At 41.4% G+C, this 20,814-nt stretch overlaps 1 protein-coding gene across 2 annotated transcripts in view; it reads left to right on the forward strand.

The window, feature by feature from the left end:
* Positions 1 to 226: 226 nt before the first annotated feature.
* The window catches only part of RAMP3 (receptor activity modifying protein 3), a 46,556-nt gene continuing 25,968 nt past the window's right edge, over positions 227 to 20,814 (forward strand). Inside the window, exons 1-3 of one of the 2 annotated variants that reach the window (XM_030943346.1) lie at positions 227 to 469; positions 16,885 to 16,914; positions 19,954 to 20,086. In XM_030943346.1, coding sequence (XP_030799206.1) covers positions 418 to 469; positions 16,885 to 16,914; positions 19,954 to 20,086 — 215 coding nt within the window. In that variant the 5' untranslated portion in view covers positions 227 to 417. The remainder of the gene's footprint in view (positions 470 to 16,884; positions 16,915 to 19,953; positions 20,087 to 20,814) is intronic. The other variant, XM_030943347.1, reaches the window with a different exon arrangement.

The following is a 20,814-nucleotide window of genomic DNA, read 5'->3' on the forward strand; positions in this document are numbered from 1 at the left end:
CCTCGGACACTTACGACCAGAACCTTCCCGTGCAGGGTAGGTGCCTTTCCCCTAGGCAGCCACACAGACCGATGGGTTGGCAGCGGCATGGCTCCTGCCGTTGCTGTTGGAGGAGCGGGAGGCACGGCCGCGCTCCTGAGGCCACACACAGACCACACTCACACGTGCCTGCCCTCGCTCGGCCCGGCTGCCGGGTCCGCCCCGCCGGCGCTGGGAGCACCCGGGGGCGGAGGAGCTGCTCCCCTGCGCGCCCGCCCCCGCCGCCGCCGCCGCCCGGGGCTGGACGCCGAGGCATGAACAGGAACCTCCCGGGCGGGCGGGCTGACGCGGGTTTGGGCCCTCTGCGACTGCGGACCGGCCGCCCCATGCGGGCTCCGTCCTCCGCGGTCGCTCGCTGCCGCTGCCGCCCGCGCCGGGATGGAGGCACAGGGCAGCCGCCGGCGGCATCTCCCCGTCCTGCTGCTCTGGGGTAAGTGGCTGTCGGGGCTGGCCGGGGGCGTGCGGCAGCGTCCCGGCAGCGTGCGGTGGGGCTCGCCGCTACCGCCCTGGGACTGCTGCCGCGGGACCGGCTGGGTATCCTCGCGTGTGCGCGGTCCCTGAGGGCAGTGCTTCAAGCCGGGGCGTGGGCCTGAAGTTCGGGGAAGGTGGGAGCGCCCCCGCTGTGGCTAGAGCATCGCTTTGGATGGGGGTCTCCAGGCGTCCCTTGCCGGCGTGTCGGGATGCAGCGAGGATCGCTTTCCCTCCGGGGCTCTCCTTGCGAGCATAGCGGCGGCTTCGCAGTCGGAGCATTCCGGGCGCGCAGCGGGGCCGGGCGCAGCGTCAGGGCCGCTGGTCCCCTTCAGCATCGCGCCGACATCGCCGAGGGGAGCCCTCGAACAGGGCGTCCAGGCCGCAGGGAAAACGATCTCAAACTTCTCGCCTTAGTCAGGCTTTCCGTCTTGGATCCCACTTGGGTTTTGGGGAGGTGTGTTTGGCTGTTGGGGAAGGTTTTTTCTTGCAGACTGAAGGACTCGTTCTGTTAAAGTAGTTGAGTTCCAAGCACGTAGTTATCAAGTGCAGGTATCCTTCAGATCTTTCTCTTAGAGTGCCTCGGCTGCTAGAAAAACCATTTTATTGCTCCTTGTCAGGTAGATTGTTTTGGGGCTCTCAGATTTAATGTCTTGCAGTCATCTAAAGTTGCCAGAAGTTGGCTCTGATCATCTTCACTCAACACTAAACTAAGAGATACAGTTGATTCCCTGTGAGTCACACTTAAGGGACAAAAATTCAGGCCTGGTACCTTTAGAAGATGTATTTGAGGACTTCAGGACTTTGTTTGCTATTTTAGACCCCTTCCAAAATACAAAACTGGTAAACACTGCATGTATTTCTATGATAAAAATCACAAACAAATAGACAGTATTGACAGTGTTCAGTAGCATCATCCTTAGCTGGTCTGCCAAAAGAATGACATGTTACATGCACAAGTTTCTGATTCTCTGTGGCTTGAGGACTTCTAAAATCTTATCTTAGTTGCTCAGATTTCTGTTACTCCTCAGCTGAAAAGGAATAAAGAGATGGCCAACACTTGTCTTGATATGTGAAAGATGTATAAAATCTTGAACTTAGGGAACTAGGCAGTAATCGTTTTGTATGGGGAGACTTTTTGATGTTATGGTGTTTTTTGCAAAGCAGAATTACCCACTGGAGATATATTTTCAGAGATTTACTAGAGTGAAGGACAGTGTCCCTGTGGCTCAGGAAGCTACAGAAGGACATTTTTCACCAGAGAGTCACAGATAAATCAATTGTGCTAGATTTTTTTAACTATGCTAGTTCCATTCCTAATAGAATAACACACACACAAAAGATTTTAAGAATATCTGTTAACTGATAATACATTATTTTGCTTGGAATTGGAAGGGTAGATATAATCAAGGACTAATGAAATGAGACTGATTTCCTAGTGGAAAAACCTTAAGAGTTCTAGGATGTGAAATCAAGGGGTTTTAATAAGAAAAGCCTAAAGTGGTAGAAAACTAAATGTCTTTTTTGGGGATACAAATACAGTTTTAAAACTAGTTATTTTGGAAGAATTTTTACTTTAATTGAATGATCATTTATAATGGCTTCTTTTGATTAAGGAGAGAGCTGTGACCTCTGCCATTTAGGTGAAACCACCATTCCTCAGTGTTGAGCTCACTGAAGGCAGTGGGAAGCCTGTCTGGGTGGGGTGTAGGACTGTTCTGTAACCTCAGGCGACTACTTTCTGTATCTTTCTACCTAGGATTCTTGACACATTGTCTCTATGCATAACTACTTGTGGTGTTGTCCATCCTTAGTGAGGATGGCAAAAAGTGCAGTGATTGTAGGAGAAGTTGGATTTGCTGAGTGTGGAGGGGAAACAATGCATCAGCTGAGGTACTTGGTACACAGGCATGCCATCAGTTCTATGAAGTGCAATGGCATCCAGAATGGGGCAGAGCTGGAAACACCAGCTGTCAGGTGAAATCTCTGATTTGCTCAGCAGAGCTGTAGATACTTAGAAGACACCTACTAACGTAAGAAATAATCTAAGAAATAGTGTTGTATTTACCGTCATACCTAATTCTCTTACTATACTTCTAAGTATGGAAACTAGGTAAGAAGAAACGTAAGGGCTTGACCAGGACTTTTAGCAAAGTGGTTTTTTTACATAGGTCATTGTTTTGGAATCCCTGCCCAAACGTTTCTCCTTCATTCTTTATGTAAAACCTGCATTTCAGTAGTACTATTTGTATTTTGTTGCCGCAGGCCTTCAGCTGGGTAATAATTAGCATTGGCTCCATGATTCGAGAAGGCTGATCAATCATTTTATTCTACTGTATCATACTATATCATCTTATACAATACTATACTTATTAAGAAACTCATAACCCTTGCAGACAGTCTGATACAGCTTTGACCTACTTGGTCTATCAGTGGCCGATTAAGAAATCACCCTTTGGTAAACAAATCTCCATAACACATTTTACATGTGCACAACAGGTGCAGCACGTGCAGGTATGAATTGTTTCTCATTCTTTTCTCTGATCTTCTCACAGCCTTCCCCAGGAAAATGCCTGGGGAAGTCTGTTGCTCTCTGAGGCCAGAGAGCTGCTGTCACAGTATTTGAGTTAAAAGATGCTACCAGAGTAAAGATGGGTATTTTTTAAATTCTAGAGTAATCTTTCTCAATGTATTTGTATAAACCCATATCAAGAGAGATGGTGTGATCCTTATCTGGAGCAGTTCTTGTATGCAGATTTCAAAGACAGTCAATAGGTTTTTGCATTTCATAATGCTGTTTTCACAGAGGTTAGCCAACCTTGGTGCTTTGGTCACAGGTGAGCAGCTGAACAGTTGGAAACAGCCTGGTCCCAATTACATTTTTACTTTCTGTTTTAAAGACCTCATCTGCAAACAATAATAAAAAGTCTGTGTATAAAAGTCCAAATTCTCTAAGGTCCTGAGCTCCCCTTGTGTGAAACATGGCATATGTAAGTCCTGAAGAGTTTGGATTCCAATGATGGGAAAAAATATCCAACAGGAAACAATTTTAGCAGGTTAAAGTTTGAAAACCAATCAAGGGTTTTTTTCCCATTGTTTTCTTATGAATATCATGCTGTTCTGCAGCTGCAAAGGGTGGAACACAGAAAGGGAATACCGTCGTAGAGTTCTGAATTTAATAGACTGAGGCAAGTGTGTGTGGGTAAAACAAATAAACCTTTGCAAAACGGAGTGTCTTATTCTGAGACCAACTACAGAGTTCTAACTAAAACACTTCTCTACCAAAATGATGCTTCATATTCTAAAGATGTGATTTTCCACACTAGGCAAGCAGGAAGACAGGCAGCAGACCCCACCAACATCCATCTTGAAAGCAAAGCATCTGGTGTAAATGCAGCCTGTGTTCCAATTTGCTGTTGGATCCAGGCATTCTTCCCACCATCCTTCGCCCTGTTTGTGTCTCCTAATTCTTTTATTTGGGAAGGTGTTGATTCTTTCCTAAGATCTACATGTGCAACAAGGGACAGGTTCACACCACTTTCCTTGAGAGAGTGAATGGCAGGACTGTCCCTGTAATGTCAAATGGACTGCAGGTGGTAGCACAGAGCATTGAATGCTATCTCCAGCTCCAGCTTGGTCCCAGGCCTCAGGAGGAATGGCACTCAATTTTTGAAGGTAACTCCAGGCTTTTAAACTCTGATTTACTGCAATGAGATCCAATCCTGGAGACCATTTAGCTAATGTAAACTCTTGCTCCTAAGTTAGTAAGATCTTGCTATGTACATCCTCATTAAGGTTTTAAATACCTTTGTTGTCTCAGGACTTTGCCTGTAGGTTTGTTTTGCCTATGAGGCAAATCACAAGAGACTATGAAGTGGAGATTGACTTCTACACTGAGATAGGCAGGTACTGCTATAGGTGCAGATACACACAAACTGCATGATTTGAAGGAAAGGGTCTCGAGCTGAGCTCAAGGGGATCTATGGGAGGTTTTGCCAATTGAGTTGTGTTTAAGTATTGCACCACCAGTAGTTTTTTTGTACCATTTGTGTTTCAGTTTCTCCCACCTGTCTACTGGTCACTGAGATGATTCATGGCTTGAGTTGCAGATGAATCAGTTTCCAGTTTGCCTTACCAAGGCAAAAAATGCAATGAGTGGTCTCTTACAAAACACCATTTGCTACCATCTGTGTCTTGGCTGTTGAAATTACTACTTGAGAGATGCTTGAAGAAAGCAAACTGTGCTTTCATTTGGGGCTCAGAGAGATTAATTTTCACAAGTATAATGAAACCTGTTTTAATTCACACCCTTTTAGTTTAGTGAAAGCTGTTACATGAACCATTTTATTTCGGAACAGAAATTTAGAAGTGTATTATTTTGTGTTTTATGGAAACAGCCTGTATTTTTTCTAAAATAAAAATCTCTTCACAGCCAGGCTTTCATTGAAATAAACTGGAAAATATCAATGGAAAAAAATCACATTATTTTAATATGAATATATATGTAGAGCAACCTGAAAGCTGCTTGAAGGAGTCTTTTGTGAAAATGTGCAAGTAGTAGGAAAGAAAGGAGTAGCAAAGTGGAATAGGGGAAAGGTGCCCTTTCAGAAGTTTTTAGTCTTAATCTCCCTTCATGTGTTGGCTTCCTTGAAACCAGTCTGAAAAGAGGAGACAGCTTTTTTCCTTGCTAAAACCTCAAAAGAAAATGCAGTGGCACTGTTAGAAATGGTTCAAAGGGTGGAGAGGATTCCTTGTTCTCTTCAAAGCAGCTTAACATGATCTACCATATTGTCTTGGATGAGTGGCATGCCTGCATAACAGCTCTTGGCCTCAGTTTGTCTCCAGGAATACAGAATTTTGCCTGTATGGGACAGATTGATGGCCTTCTGCAGATGGGGTGTCACTTGCTCCCCTATGATCTGAGCCAGAGGGACTCTCACTGGAAGAGGAAGATGTGCTAGGTGCTGCTGAGACCATAGCTGAGCACCAGGCTGATGAAAGCACATCTTGTTTGCATCCAACCAGTTTAAGCTGGGTGAGCAAAGGACTGTGCTGAAGCACTGGGCCCTTCGATAAAGCATCTGTCTTAAGATTTTCACACTCTAATAAATATGACTAATTTACCTTTATTTTGCAGAGCATTATCTGTGGTCAGTGTCAGAATAAGTAGTGTAATTAACATTGCCTTATAATGACTGTCACTTACTGTGTGAAATAATTTTGTTTCCAAATGTCACAAGTGACAGATCACTTTTGCATCCTTTTGTGTCCAGAGAGATTCATCCTAGAGACTCTAATAGTTATAAAATATTATTTCATTGTTGTTATTGTGTCAAAATACATAGTTTGAGGTTTGACAGGGTGTGCAGCCTTTTTTCAGGTGGCCCTCCTGTCTTCAGCTGAAGGGGGAAGAAATTTCACAGCTGTAAAATATTGTGAAGAGATGGGGCGATACTGGAACAGGAAATGGAGCCTTATAGAACTCATTCAAGTGGTCATTGATAGGATATAAAGCTCAGGTTTCTTCTGAGACTTCAGCACTTGGACTTAAGCTTTGATCTGTAATCTTCCCTCTTGTTCACGGTCTGTGTCTGGAGAGTGTCCTCAGGGCTGTTCACCTGATGTGGCCGCGTGAAGGCCACACGGCCGCTTGCAGTTGGTGTTGTCTGAGGAGCTGTGGCTGTCTCCGGGCTACCCAGACACACATTCTGCAGCTTTGGCGTGGAGGTGGCCTTTGCTTGAAGGGGATCTCAGCCTTCACGTCAGAGTTTTGCGGTCTGGTAGCCACAGGGGGCTGTGGAACAGATTTTCTCTTTATCCTTGTTTTTGGCAAGGAACTGCAAGTGTAATGCTCTCTCTCCATGTCTCTTGAGTTCATGAGCTGTTCCAGCTTTACTCCTCAAAGATCTCCATGTACCAAGAGCATAACTAGTCCAATTTAATATTAGAAGAGGTTTCTTTAAATGTATTTAGCCATGTGTATTGTAAACTAACACTGATACACTGTGTAGTGTAAACTAACACTGATAAAGCATTAAGCTTGTGTTTTCAAGAGAAGAGTATCTGCCTTGAAGCAGATGTTCTAGGCTTAGTCTATAAATTATTGTAAGACCTTCTTCACCTTGTTCTACAAAAGATCTGGAAGACGTGAGGGATTCCTTCTGGTGCCAGAGTGTACCACTCCACAGCTGTATAAATAAATTAAGCTCTTTGTAGCTTCATGAGTAAAAGTATTGTTGACACATTTGCAAAACTAGAGGGAAGGGAGTACTCATGTATTCTCCTTTCTAGTTATTTCTTGCATGATTTCAAAATCCTTAGGAGGATTTCCCTCAGGCTTTAGGTGAAAAAGTTTGTCTGTCATATGGGAGCAAAGCCACAGAAAATCTCAACCTTAGAACATCTCTAAGACTGTGAAGGTAGGCAGGTTTAAGTAAACTGTTTCATGGGCCTGCTGATAGTGTCAGAGCTAAGCAAACCCTGATCTATAGGTGAATATAGAGAATAACCAATATTGTTTAGTTGAATCTGCTTTTGGCCAAGGCCGAGCCCATCAGTGGCAGTGGGAACACTTCTGGGATTACATAGTTGTGATGGGGAAAAAAACTGCTGCAGAACAGCAGATAAAAGCTTGGAGTGAGAACATGTGAGAGAAGCAACTCTGGGGAGTGCAAAAGGAGCGGGAGGAGGTATTGCAGGAGCCAGAGCTGAAGTCCCCCTGTGCTGAAGACCAGGGCCAGGCAGCTGTGCCCCTGCAGCCCATGGAGGATCACACGGTAGCAGAGATCCACCTACAACCTGGAGGGCCCCATTTCCAAAGGAGTCTGTGACCTTGTGGGAAGTTTGCAGGCTCCTGGCAGGACCTGAGACCCAGTAGAAGGACCCACGCTGGAGCAGTTCATTAAGAACTGCAGCCTGTTGGGACGACTCATGTTGGAGAAGTTTGTGGAGGATTGTCTCCTGTGGAAGGGATACAGCACTGGAGAAGGGAAAGAGTCGTCCTGAGGAGGGAGGAGTGACAGAGACAATGCTTGATGAACTGGCTGCTGCCCGCATTCCCCGTCCCCCTGCACTGCTCCAGGAGGAGGAGGAGGTAGAGAAATTAGAAGTGAAATGAAGCTTGGGAAAAAGAGAGAGGTAGGGGGAAGGTATTTCAAGAATTGATTTTTGTTTCTCATTAACATACTCTGATTTTAATTGGCAATAAATTAAATTTATTTTACCCTGTTGGGTCTCTTGCCCATGATGGTAGCTGTTAAATGATTTCTTCCTGTCCTTGACCCATGAGCATTTAATTATATTTTGTCTCCTCCTGTCCAGCTGAGGAGGGCTGTAATAGAGTGGCTTGATAGGCAGCCGGTGGAATGATTTACTCCAGTAGACTGGCCTAAGTAATTTCCTATGCCAGAATCCGCTGCTTTGAATTTTCCTATATACCTGTATACACCTATGAAAAATTACGGTGTAGAGGGATCATGCTGCCATGCAAGGATCTGTTTTCAGTGTTTATTCCTTGGAGCGAGGGTTTTGTTGTGAAAAGCCACTCACACCTACTATGAGCAGGTACATGTACAGCAGTATAAGTAGACATGTGAAGCTCAGAAATTTTGTTAGTATTTCATTTTTCTTATGAGTTCTTTATGGCAGCATGTAATTTAAGGATTCTGTGATCATGTAGGTGAGTATCCAGGGCTCTGGACCCCTGGTAGTCAAGCTAGACTGCTGAAGAGAAATAGCCCACATTTGGGTGGTTAGGCCAACTTAATTTTTCATAGTTGGCATAGAATTGAAAGAAAACGTGACTTCACTGGAATCATGTTGGATGTAATGCCTCAACATGGTAACATGTAACAGCATTAGGAATCTGTGAGAGGAGTACATGCGGCATCAAGAGAAGGGGGATGTGCAGGGTGGGAATTTTTGTCATCTGGTCAGAAAAGGAAAAAATAATTTTCTCAGGCCTTCTATGATTGTAGTATCTTGATTTAAATATTCTGCCTGTCAAGGGAAAAAGGAACTTTAAATGTCTTCAAGTATCCCATGGTTTTAAACACTTCCTCAGGAGGGAGTGTGCAGTGACCCTTGTCTGTGAAATCTTCATGGGTCATTTCCCCTTCCCACAGTTATTTAAAAAAAAAAAAAAAGGTTGCTTCTTTCTTTAAATAACTTTCTTCCCAAAGTTATTAAAAAAAAAAACCAAAAAAGTGGACTTCTCTTTCAGGCTACCTCACTGGAGCAAACTGAAGTCTCTATTGGCCTTGAGGGACTGGTGTTTCACGCTCTTTCACAGGTGGTTAGGTATGGAATAAAGTCTATATTGTGCTGACTTTTTTTCCTTATTATAGGGAAACCTTACATCACATCACATTTTCTTCTGTGTTTTCCTGCCTTTTTGACTAATGATAGGCAACTGGATTGCAATAATGAGCAGCCATTAGATCAAATATGTGCATCCAGGTGATCACGTGATACAGTGTCAAGCTGTGTTCCTGGATGCAGATGGCCAACTTCAGGGGCTGTCACAGAGAGATGACGTTCTTCAGTTGCTTTGGTCACATTTTCTGAGAGGAGATAGTGGTGAAGTGGGTACTGGCACCAGACTGCTGCTGGCTCACACTGTAGTTATGACTGATGCTGGTTTCTGCTTGTGACCTTAGACAGACTTCTTACTAGTTCTGTCATTATTTCCACAGTTCATGTAAAATGGAGACCTCAGTACCTCACAAAGCTGTAGTTAACCTGAAGAAGTAGAGATGTTTAGGGGGTGAAAAAAAGATTTTCCACTTCCATTTGTGAGAAGTGTATTTACCTGTAGTCATAAATCATGAAGAGCTATGGTCTCATTGTTCTAGATGTTACACGCTTATGTGGTAACATAACTGTATGCTGAGGCTTAGAAGACCAGGTCTTGCCAGCAGAAGTTAGATGAAACCAGGAGCACAAAGCCTTTGGCAGGCCCATAGATACATGGTGAATAACAGTCTTTGCCTTACGTCCTAGGTGACACACACAGAAGTTAATTCAGTGGATTTGAGTTTGTTTGGAATGTTGTGCTTGCCTCTGCTGGCTGTAGGCACCTCCTGATGTGTGTAATCATTTGGAGCTCTCTTCCTTCCACCTTATATCATAGAATAACCTGAGTTGGAAGGGACTCACAAGAATCATTGAAGCCCAACTCCTGGCCTTGCAGAAGACAGCCCTAAGAATCACACCATGTACCTGAAGGTACTGTCAAAATAGCTTTTTGAACTCCTTTAGGCTTGGTGCTGTGACCCCTTCCTGGAGGAGCCTGTTTCAGTGCGCATCCTCTAGGTAAAGAACCTTTTCCTAATAACCAACCTAAACCTTCCCTAACACAGCTTCAGGCCATTCCCTCAGGTCCTGTCACTGGGCACCTCAGAAAAGAGATCAGTGCCAGGCCTTCCCCATCCACTCATGGAGAAGTTGTAGACCAGAATGAGGTCTCTCCTCAGTCTCCTCCACGCTGAACAAGCCAAGTGACCTAAGCAGCTCCTTGTATGGCTTCCCCCTTTCACCATCTGGACTTCAGCGAATCCTTTCACACTGACTCCTACAGCATGCTCCTGGAGAAGCTGGTAGCCCACAGCTTGGACAGGTGCAGTCTTTGCTGGGTTAAGAACTGGCTGGATGGCTGGGCCAAGAGAGATGTGATGAATGGTGTTGCAGCCAGTTGGTGTCTGGCTCTAGTGGGATTCCCCAGGGATCAGTGTTGCACCCAGTTTAATATCTTTATTGATGATCTGGGTGAGGGGATCAACTCTACACTTAGTGAATTTATGGATGACACTGAGTTGGATGCAAATGTCAATCTTCTGGAGGATAGAAAGGCTCTGCAGAGGTATCTGGACAGGCTGGATCAATAGGTCTGAGGTTCAACAAGGCCAAGTGCCAGGTCCTACACTTTGGCCACAACAATCTCATGCAGTGCTCCAGGATGGGGGCAGAGTGGTTGGAAACCTACCTGGCGGAAAAGGACCTGGGGATGCTGGTCAGCAGCTGGACATGAGCCAGGATGTCCGAGAGGGCCAGTGGAATCCTGGCCTATATTGGAAGTAGTGTGGCCAGCAGGGGTAGGGAATTGATTCTCTCCTTGTATTCAGCGCTGTTGAGGCCACACCTTGAGTGCTGTGTGAGTTTTGGGCCTCTCACTTCAAGAAGGACATTGAAGTGCTAGAATGAGTCCAGGGAACGGCAGTCGAGCTGATGAAGGGTATAGAGGACTCCTGCGAGGAATGGCTGAAGGAGCTGGAGTGTTTAGTCTGGAGAAAGGGAGGCTTGGGGGAGACCTTATCACTCTCTACAACTGCCTGAAAGGAGGGTGTAGCCAGAGGGGGTTGGTCTCTTCTCCCAGGCAACCAGTGACAGGACGAGAGGACACAGTCTTCAGCTGCGCCAGGGAGGTTTAGGTTAGAATTTCTGGATGTTAGGAAGAATTTTTTCACAGAAAGGGTGATTTGATATTGGAACGGGCTGCTCAGGGTGTGTCACTGTCCCTGGAACAGTTTAGGGAAAGACTGGATGTGGCACTTACTGCTCTGGTGTAGTTGATGAGGTCATAGGTTGGACTCAATAATCTCGGAGATCTTTTCCAATCTAGCTGATTCTGTGATCTTTTCAGCCCTCCTTTGGATGCTTTCTAATAGCTTAATGTATTTTTTATGTTGCGGTGCCCAAAGCTACACACAGGACTTGAGGTGAGGCCACAGCAACACAGAGTAGAGTGGGACAATCACCCCCAGGACTGGCTGATGATGCTGTGCTTGTTGCTAAATGTCATCTTTAAACTGTTTCTAATGCCACAGATTTCTTTTTAGTCCAAAAACAAATGTACTCCCCTTACCCTTTCTCAGTTTTGCTTTCTGGAAGGATGGATCTTGAGTCAAGGATCACATTTGCGTATTCCGCTTTTGGAAAAGTGTGAAAGAAGTTTACTTCAAGCAATTGCTTCTGCTCTTGTAGTATTTAGTGTATTCACTGTCTGAAAGTTGGTGGCTATAAAAAAAGTATTTTACATTTCAGTTACATACTGTTTCATTAAAAACGTAATGGGACAGAAAAGGCTTGAAGAAAACGTTACGTTTCAGGTTGAGGCATGCGATTTCCAGCACAATACAGATCTTAGTGTACAGCTGAGAAATCCCTTCACAAGTTAGTTGTTGAAATGGTATGTTTAATTTAATTATTTATTTGATAAATTATTAATTATTAATAAAGAAAAATATTTTATTAAAATACTGGTTATATATTTATTTAAATAGACCATACCAGTTTCAAAGTAGTAGAAAACCCATCCAACACTTCTGGAAGCAGACAGACTGTTCAGAAATTGTGCCTCATTCTTAATATAGTGCCAGCAGTGATTTAAGAACTTCAAAAAACAATGTAAAGGACATTAATTTGTATTGCTACTCTGAAAGATTTTCAGTTGAAGCATGAGTTCAGGATAATGGTCACATTGCCTTGCAGTCACAGGAAACCTGAGGAACTCTGTACCAGCATGGGTCGGAACAGTTGATACCCTCTGATGCATTCCCTGTTGATTTCTAGGGATGAAAAGGCTTCATTTGCTTCCTCTCATGCTTTTCTTGCTCTGCAGGATGAAGACTCTAATGTTCAAAATAGTTAACAGTCTGAAATTACCTTTGCAATTTAAAAACAATAATGTAGTGCCTCAAACTGTGATAAAGTAAGGATTGAGCTGCCCTTTTCATTTTGTATGTTATATTTCTATGGCTATATATGCATCTTCCGTACCATTGACACAAGGGGATAAAATGAGCATTAAAAAGAGCTTCAGCATCAAAGCTGGAGATAATGCAAAGCTGAGTTCCATGTTATGCTAGCTCTCAAGAAAACTACTTGAACACGGAGACAGATCAGTGCACCCTGCCAACTGATTTACCTTGCTCCTGCCACTCCATACACTGAGACACATTTTTTTCTGCCAATTTTGCCAATTTTGAATGCAAGTGTAACACTTCTTTCAAGTACTATATTTATTGCAAGCTTCTGTTTATTCCTGGCATCCTTCCTTTGTGTTGCGTTCCTGTCATTGCCTGTCTTTGTAAACTTCAGTTGCCTCACTTCCTTGGTTGCTTTCAAGCTATGTGATGTTGTTCTTGTGTCCTGTTCACCTCTCCCCATCCCATTCCTCTTATGAAGTGTCAAAAGGACAGTTGGTAGCTGAGAACACAAGGTGACCTTCTGAGCCTTGTATATTGTGCAGAAAGTTATTTAAAGAGTGACAGGTGATTTAGTTTTTGTACCAATACCATTATTTTTCCTTTCCTTCCACTTTTATAGTGGCCTCTGGGCTTTCCCATCAAATTGTAGGATTTCTTAGCCTTTGCAGAGTGTGTCGTGTTTTGGCCATATCCATTTGACTTGACCCCAATAGACGAGTTTTAGAAAAGGCTTTGGAAAGCTACCATGTGATGCTTGTGTTAGCTCATCTTATCCTTCTTCATTCAGACAGACCCTAGTGAAATGAATCTCTTAAAATTATGAATATCCAGGAAACAGATAATAAAGAAAACCTATGCCAATTGTAACCGATTTTTTTTAATGTAGTAGAATGCCTCTTGACATTATGTGAGAGCGCAGGAGAAGTAATTTCCATGGGTAATTTCTTTTGCATCAGATACACTGAAGTGTCTGCATTCCTGCTAGAGCACCTGTAATGGTATGGCTTGGGATTTGCATAAAAGATTGTTGAATTTAACATGATCTTTGGTCATACCTGTGCAACAGGTAGCTTTATTCAATGTTAAAACACCTGGAGAAACATTAGGCTGCTGTAAGATTGGCTTATTCATTATTTCAAATCAGGTTTATAAGAAAATGTGAGTATTGAGATTTTATCAGTATGACAAATTGAGATTTTATCAGTGTGAGAAATATATATAAAGATATATATAAAATATTAATACTAGAGTAATCATCTCTCACTTATGTTTCCAACAGATCATATGTGTGTGATTGCAGAGCAACAATTCCTATCTCAAACTCTGGTTTTACTTGCTTTTGTGACCTGTATGTCAGGGCAGTTCTTACACAGTTATGTGCTGCTATCAGTGAAACTTCAAGATCTGCAGGGAGGCAGCTGTTTGGTTAGTACATAACTTCCAATGGCGATCTATCCTGATGTAGATAAATATTAGATGGTGGTAATTGGCAGGATTGTCTTTAAAAAGAGATACAGAGGTAAGCTCTTGACATGAGGTATAATGTATAATAATAATATAAAAATAATAATAATGTATAATAAGGACTTGAAGTCCTTATACATTTTTTTTTGCTTATGAAAATTATGATTGAGAAAAATGAGGTTTTGAATAAACATCACAAATTTTGAAAAATATGCACAATATTACACTGTTGTAATTGCTGGTTAAAAGGCACATAGAGTAGTTTTGTCTGTTAAAATAAGAATTATTCTGAGAAAGTATGGGAGCCACTCAAAATATCTTACTATATGCTGTCAGTAACAGCATCTTGAAGAAACATTCAGACACGGGAATATTGTAACATTTCACTCATATATTTACACAAGATTTTCAGAATTGTTCTTGAAACATGTTTGGAGAAAGGTGGAGTAGGGCGAACGCATAGCAATTCATATGCTGCTTCAGATTTATTGAAGTAGTTGCAAGACAGACATTCAGTGCTTCTTCTAAGCCTCTGGGAAAAACACCAATGAATAGTAACAGTATAAAAGAAAAATAAACATTGAGCAATATTTTTCCATTTCACAGAAAAAGCTTATATACTTGACAAAATTACAGGACAGTTACCCTCTCATGTATCCCTATTCATGTTGTGAATTTATGTATGGCTATAAATCTAATTTGAACCCCTTTTTTACCTTCAGAATGACAAAAAAGGAGAAAAATCTCATCCTAGGTCTTCACTAGAACCTCTTATTATCTGCTCTCTACTCTCATTTTACAAAAAGGAGAGCTGTAAAAAGAGAGTAGAGTAGATAATAAGAGGTTCTAGTGAAGGTCTAGGATGAGATTTTTCATATATAATATCTTGAAGAAAGTTGTGTTTTTAAAAAATTGGGGTTTTTTCCTCAGTTTTCTTATTTTCCATTAGTCTCTCCTACTTTGTTTATCTTCTCATGTTCTTTCCAAAAGCCTTTCAAACCTACTTTTCCTCATCCTTCATTTGATTATACTTGCTTCACCTTTTGCTCTGGCTCTAACCTGGTTGTTGCCTTCTCATCTGATTCAGCTGATGCTAGGGATGATCACAAATGCTGCTACCACGTACGGAGAAAAAAAGTAAGCACGGCTTCAGGCAGCTACTACAGTTAAACTGAACCTCCTTTTATCTTCCTAAATGTTAGTTTTGGTGGGAGTGTATGCCAACTGTTTTATTTTGGGGTCTTGGTAACACCTTTCAACACTGACCCATTTTGCTCCTTCTATGAATCTTCTAATGAGAGACGTCATGCCATCAGCCTTTCAAGAAAAAAGCTGAGCTTGCCCCATCTTAAAAGAGCTACTGGAAAGTTTCTGTGCAAACTATCAAGGCCAGCATGCCGTAGTCTCCTGATTAAATCTTTGTTGAATATCTCAGAGCAAAGAAAATAGAGGAGTGGTGTGTGGTAATCTGAATGGCTGTTTTACCCTTCTCTGAAGGTATCTGGACTCTTTTGGTTGAGAATAGGTGAAAAACATCCTGTGTTACTTTGTTACGACCAGATCAAAAAATGCAAAAAGCACATTTTTTGGGGGGCAGGAGGATTTGTGAGCACTGAACTGTAAGTCTTTATTCAGTATTTGGTTTTTCACAGCTTTCCTGACTGATGCTTGGGGCAGTCTGGTTCTTTCTAGTTGTAAACCCTCTCTTGTATTGCTGTGGTCTTGTAAGGATTACTGCAGCCATAATCATAAAAGATCTAGAGCACAGTGATACAAATTGATAGAATAAGAATTGGGGGTGCAGTCTGTGATCTGCCAGGGGAGTACCTGAGGTATCTATGAGCGCCCTACACTGTTTACCTAGAATGGGTGGGTTCAGATTAATTGTAAAACATGTACTTTTAATGTGATCTTCACTCTTCTGCGGTCAGTAAGGCACATTTTCAAATCAAGATTCAAGAAAAACAGGGAATCAAGTCTATTTATTAGTCCATCTGCTAATACCCTGGAAAGAAATTGTTCTATTTGTGAAAGAGATACAGTCATCAGGGTGTATTATGGAGTTTCATCCCTGTGTGTTTGGACGCATGACAATTTTCCGATGTGTGGATTCCTGCTCTTCACAGTACATTCTGGCTCATTAGTAACTAAGACAGAGATTAATGCTTTTCTGGAAGAAAAATATGTTCCTTAGAAGGATCTAAATTCTTCTCTAATGCATGTACAAAATAATTTTCAGTTAACTCAGTTGACAACTTGGCACATCCCAGTGACCATGGTCCAGATTAATGATTGGTACTGATACTCTGCTTACGTATATCTTGATTTGTTTTACTGGGGTGCCATGTGTTGTATAAACAGGGAGGCACCCATCTGTGTGAAATCATTAATTTAATTTCTGATGTGAGGTTAACACTATAAAGATTTGTCAGCAATTTTATTTTTCAGTGGGACATCAAAAATAATTAAAGCCATGTTCCTCTTAGCTATTACAAAATCCTGGGTGTGCTGGAGCTGTGCAAACACAGCGGCCTTCTGTTAATTTAATCTATCTGGATATACTGAAAATCACTAATCAGAATGCTTCTTCTGTTGGTATAGTCTCTTTCCATTTGGTTTCTCTTCCAATATACCTGTTTTAGTCTAACTTCTGCATAAGAAGCTTATAGGTTTTGATTGTAATGTTTTTCAAAATGTGTGACTTCACTGTGCAAAAGCTGGAGACTTAAACACATCAACATGCTTTTAAGGAGGAGAGTACACAATTATGGTTATGTTTGCTCAACAATGAAAGGATTTGTTTTTCTCTACATGTTAGAATGTGCAGTACACCTATATTTTGAGTGCGTGTGTTATCTTCTTGAACTTTTTCACCCAAGCTTCTTAAGAAGGTTGAAGTAAAAACTGCCCTGTCCCTAATCCTTAATATTAGAAACTAGAGGAAGGAGTGGTATACAGAGACCCATAACAAGTCTGACTCAGCCATTTAAAGGATAGATAAAAGGAATTTAAAAACATAATGTTCTCTAAAGGTTGATTATTTCTTTCAGACATATTCTTTAAGAAAACAAACTAACGTTTGAATAGGCATTTTGAATATTCTGTTATTATAATGTAGTTATCCTCTACTTGGCTTTAATTGCACCAATCCTTTTATAGAAGAGTGTGGAGGTATGTAACTCATCTCTTTTTTTTTTCCCCTTCCTAGTTAATGGTCTAATGACGCTCGGATTCGCAGGTGAGTCTTACCTCAAAAATTCAAGCTTTTGTTTCTGTTTTGCTAATGGTTGACCTTTGAGAAACACTTCCATCCTATCTCATCTCAATTAGTCAATTGTCATGCATTTTTTTACAACTGGTCTTATTCATTGGCTGTATGCAAGAGGGTGTTGTAGTGTTTTGTAAAGGTCATTCTCAATATATTTACACAATATTTTCAGAATTGTTCTTAAAACGTGTTTGTTTTAAGGTGCAGCCTTACAGTGATGATTAATTTGCAGAATTATCCATGATTTTGACCTCTTTTGGTCATGGATTGAGACAGAAGCTCTTGTGTCATCAGATTGGGCTCAAATGACTGATGGAGTGGTTTTTTTTCTATGACCCTGCAAAATATTGAAATTTTAAATACAGACAAGCAGAAATACCAATGGCATAGAAAATCCATTTAAACATCCTTCTGGGAAGGGGCTGGAGTAAATTGTCAGCACACGTGACATAGTGGAAGAAAAAATTGTGCTGTGTTGGATTTGGTTATAAATCATATGATAGCTGGCTGTTTAGAATACCCTGCCAGAAAAAGCAGCTTTGCGTAATGTTTGTCAAAGCATCAGTGCAGGATTTAAGTTGTGAGCTGTGCAATTTTCCTATGTGGTTTTGAATTCTGCACAGCTTTAGCATTCATCTGCAAGTCTGTCTGTGGAAAGTGTAACAGGTAACTGCTGCAGCTGCCCGATGAATCGACGTGAGCGCTTAAGTAGGCATGATCCATGTTACCATGTTAACTTCTCATGGATAAAATTATGCTGCCCTTGTGTGGTAATTTTCACCATTTTTATCACTGGTGAGTAATTGTAGTTCTGACTTTTTGCCAACATGGATAAAGGCTTCATGGCAGCTTTAAGAGCACTGACAGATATGATGAAGGAGCAAGGATTAGGTCCCAATGAGTGAGCCGTACACCTGGAGAGGTGTGCGGTCTGTAGGAAGTTGTAGACTTATGGTTTCAGGTGCAGCGCAAGCTGTCCTGTTATGGGCCAGCTGCTCTTGGCAAGTATGTGAAAGCAAGATGTTTATTTGGCCAGATGAGGTTTGTCATACAGCATCACAGAGAGAGTGACCACTACCTAAGGAGTCAACTGTGATACCTGGAGTGAAATTGCAAGGTGCTCCTGCCCAGGTTCCAAAGTAGCCAGCTCCTTCCTGTGTGAAATGATGTTCACTCAAGCCTGTTTCACTCTAATGGAGATACTCAAGCTTCTGAGTATCTGATGGCTGGGTTGTGATGTGAAGCTTGAGACCAGTCATCTTGCCTTAGAGGTTGAGGTTTTCTTTACTAGATGGTAATGAATGGGTCCATGAGGACTTCTGTTCTTACCAAGCAAAGTCCTGCCTGATTTTGACCTCAGTTGGCTTCAGGCAATGTGTTTGGCTGTTACCACACAAAATTAGAACCACCAGCTCTTTTCAGCAATGATAGGATCCTGCTTTCAAAGTAACTAATAGAAGCAAAAGAAATACCTCTTCTCCCTGGTGTAAACATGTTGTCAGTGAATTTTTTTTTAGGAGTAAATGGTCTGTTCTCCTTGGCTGTATTCTTAAAAAAAGCTGTTCCTCCAGAATTCTCAGGACGATTCCCTGATATACCAGTTTGTTTTAGGGTTGCAGTTTTGTTCAGGTAAACACATTTCTTGAATTGGAGCTGCTGTGAAGGGAAAAAAAAAATTTCTGACTAATTTAATTTAGGCATTTGTATTAAAGATGTCAATATACATATATTTACAGGTAATTTTCAATGTTAATGCATTTTTTTATACACGGTCAAAATGGTGGCATCTCTAGAAGTAAAGCAAGACGTTTAATGGCTTGATCAAAACAAAATGTTTCAGCCTTATCAAAATTTAACACATTAGTCTGAAGATAATTTTTTCAAAATTTCAATTTTATAACAAATATTAAAATTTTATCTTTGTACTCCAGTGCAGGCATGTGCTGGGTGAGAAAAACATTTGACTGATTAAATATACTGGAGTTGCCATTATAGGTTGAAAAAGTTACAGGCTTGCTCAAGTCAAGGTTAACTCTTTCTTTGCAAGTAGCTATATGCTGCAATTTTAGCATTTGATAATTGCAGATTATTCTTAGAATTATAGAATTGTTTATGTTGGAAAAGGCCTCTATGGTCATTGAGTCCAGCTGTTACTCCAACACTGCCAACTCCACCACTAAAATTTGTCCCTAAGTTCTGCATCTACACATCCTTTAAATACCTCCACGGGTGGTGGCTCAACCACCTCCCTGGGTAGCCTGTTCCACCCCTTTTGGTGAAGAAATTTTTCCTAATATCTAATCTAAACCTCCATTGGCACTTTGAGCTGATCTAATGCTTGTTACTTGGCAGAAGAGACCAAACCCTGCCTGGCTACAGCCTCCTTTCCAGAAGCTGTAGAGAGCAATCAGGTCTGCCCTGAGCCTCCTTTTCTCCACACTTAACAATCCCAAGATCCCCCAGCTGCTCTTCACAGGACTTGATCTCTAGACAATTCCTTTAGTGTCTATACTAAAGAAAAAGCTTTGATTGTGGAAATTCACGCCCTTTTGCTGGTAAGACATACAAATATTTCCAATGTTAAAGTAATTTCACAGTAATATAGGTAGTTGAATGTGATGCATATGTGTAAGCTTGAAAAGTGCTTTCTACACTGAAATGTGGGATTGGGAGATCCAGTTAGCTTTTAACTAAAAATGCAAATGGATGGTAATGAGTTAATATGAGTAGTAGCTAAGTAAGATTAGAAAAGTGATTAGGTAGGTTCCTCTATGCTAGATTTAAAAGGCAGTACTATATATGGTAACCTTTAGTTTTTTGTACAAAGTTATGTTTTTAACATATTTATGTAAATACGTGCTTTATTTATTTTCTAAAAGTGCTTAGAAAATTAAATGTTAAGCCTATGAGAATGTAAGTGGCATATTGGACTGTGTGAACAAATTTGAGTGATGTGCTTGTGCTTCTATTTCAGTGTTTGTGATTAAAGGTGCATCTGGTGTTTCCTAGGTGCACGTCAACAGAGTGAGCTCTGCAATGAATCTCTCATGTTAGAAAAGTTGCCTGCCTGTGGAAAATCCTTTGAAGAGATGATGAAGAAAGTGGACTCAAAAAAGTGGTGCAACCTTACAGAATTTATCATGTAAGAGTTAGTTTTGGTTTTAATGTTTCTCCCCTAATGCATATAAAATATTTATGTTCCAGAATATAGAAAACCTTCTGTATTTTGTTGCCCCTTGCAGCGGGCTAAGCTGTCACTCTTTAAACCCTTCAGTGAGGCCATGTGCACACATGGCTCTTAACTCAAACAGTGTGCACACATGGCTCTTAAACAGTGTGCAAAATAGTCTACTTTAATCAAAACTAACCAATGGGCTATTTAATACTAGCTGCTATTGCATTACCTCAGACAGTTGTGTTTACATTTAATCTATGTTTCTGTGCCTTTTAAGCAAATGTTCTGTAACTAATCTCTTTTCTGTGAAACCACTAAAGCAATAATGCTTTTAGAATCATGCTGTTTCTTGACAGGAATGCAGTTCCTCTTCTGATTTCCTTTTCTTCAGTAAGATGACATTGTTTCAGTAATTCACCTCATGTGAAATTATCCAAATTTAAAGTGATTTGTCCTATTGAACCTGCTATCATATACTTCTCTGCCTACCAGCTAGCATGGAGAGAGTAAGCACCACCCATTCTGTTTGGATGTCTAAAATACTGCAAGACTGACAGTAGTGAGGGTGGCAGTATTATTCTCTAATCTCTTTTTTCTGTTCCATAGTTGTGGGAGGTATTTAAACATCTCTCTATAAAGATGCACACTTCAAATTTTGATCTGGAAAAAGCTCACAGGGTTTGTGAAATTGGTGG

The sequence above is a fragment of the Camarhynchus parvulus genome, chromosome 2 (genome assembly GCF_901933205.1).
Source record: "Camarhynchus parvulus chromosome 2, STF_HiC, whole genome shotgun sequence".
In the NCBI taxonomy this organism is placed as follows: Eukaryota; Metazoa; Chordata; class Aves; order Passeriformes; family Thraupidae; genus Camarhynchus; species Camarhynchus parvulus.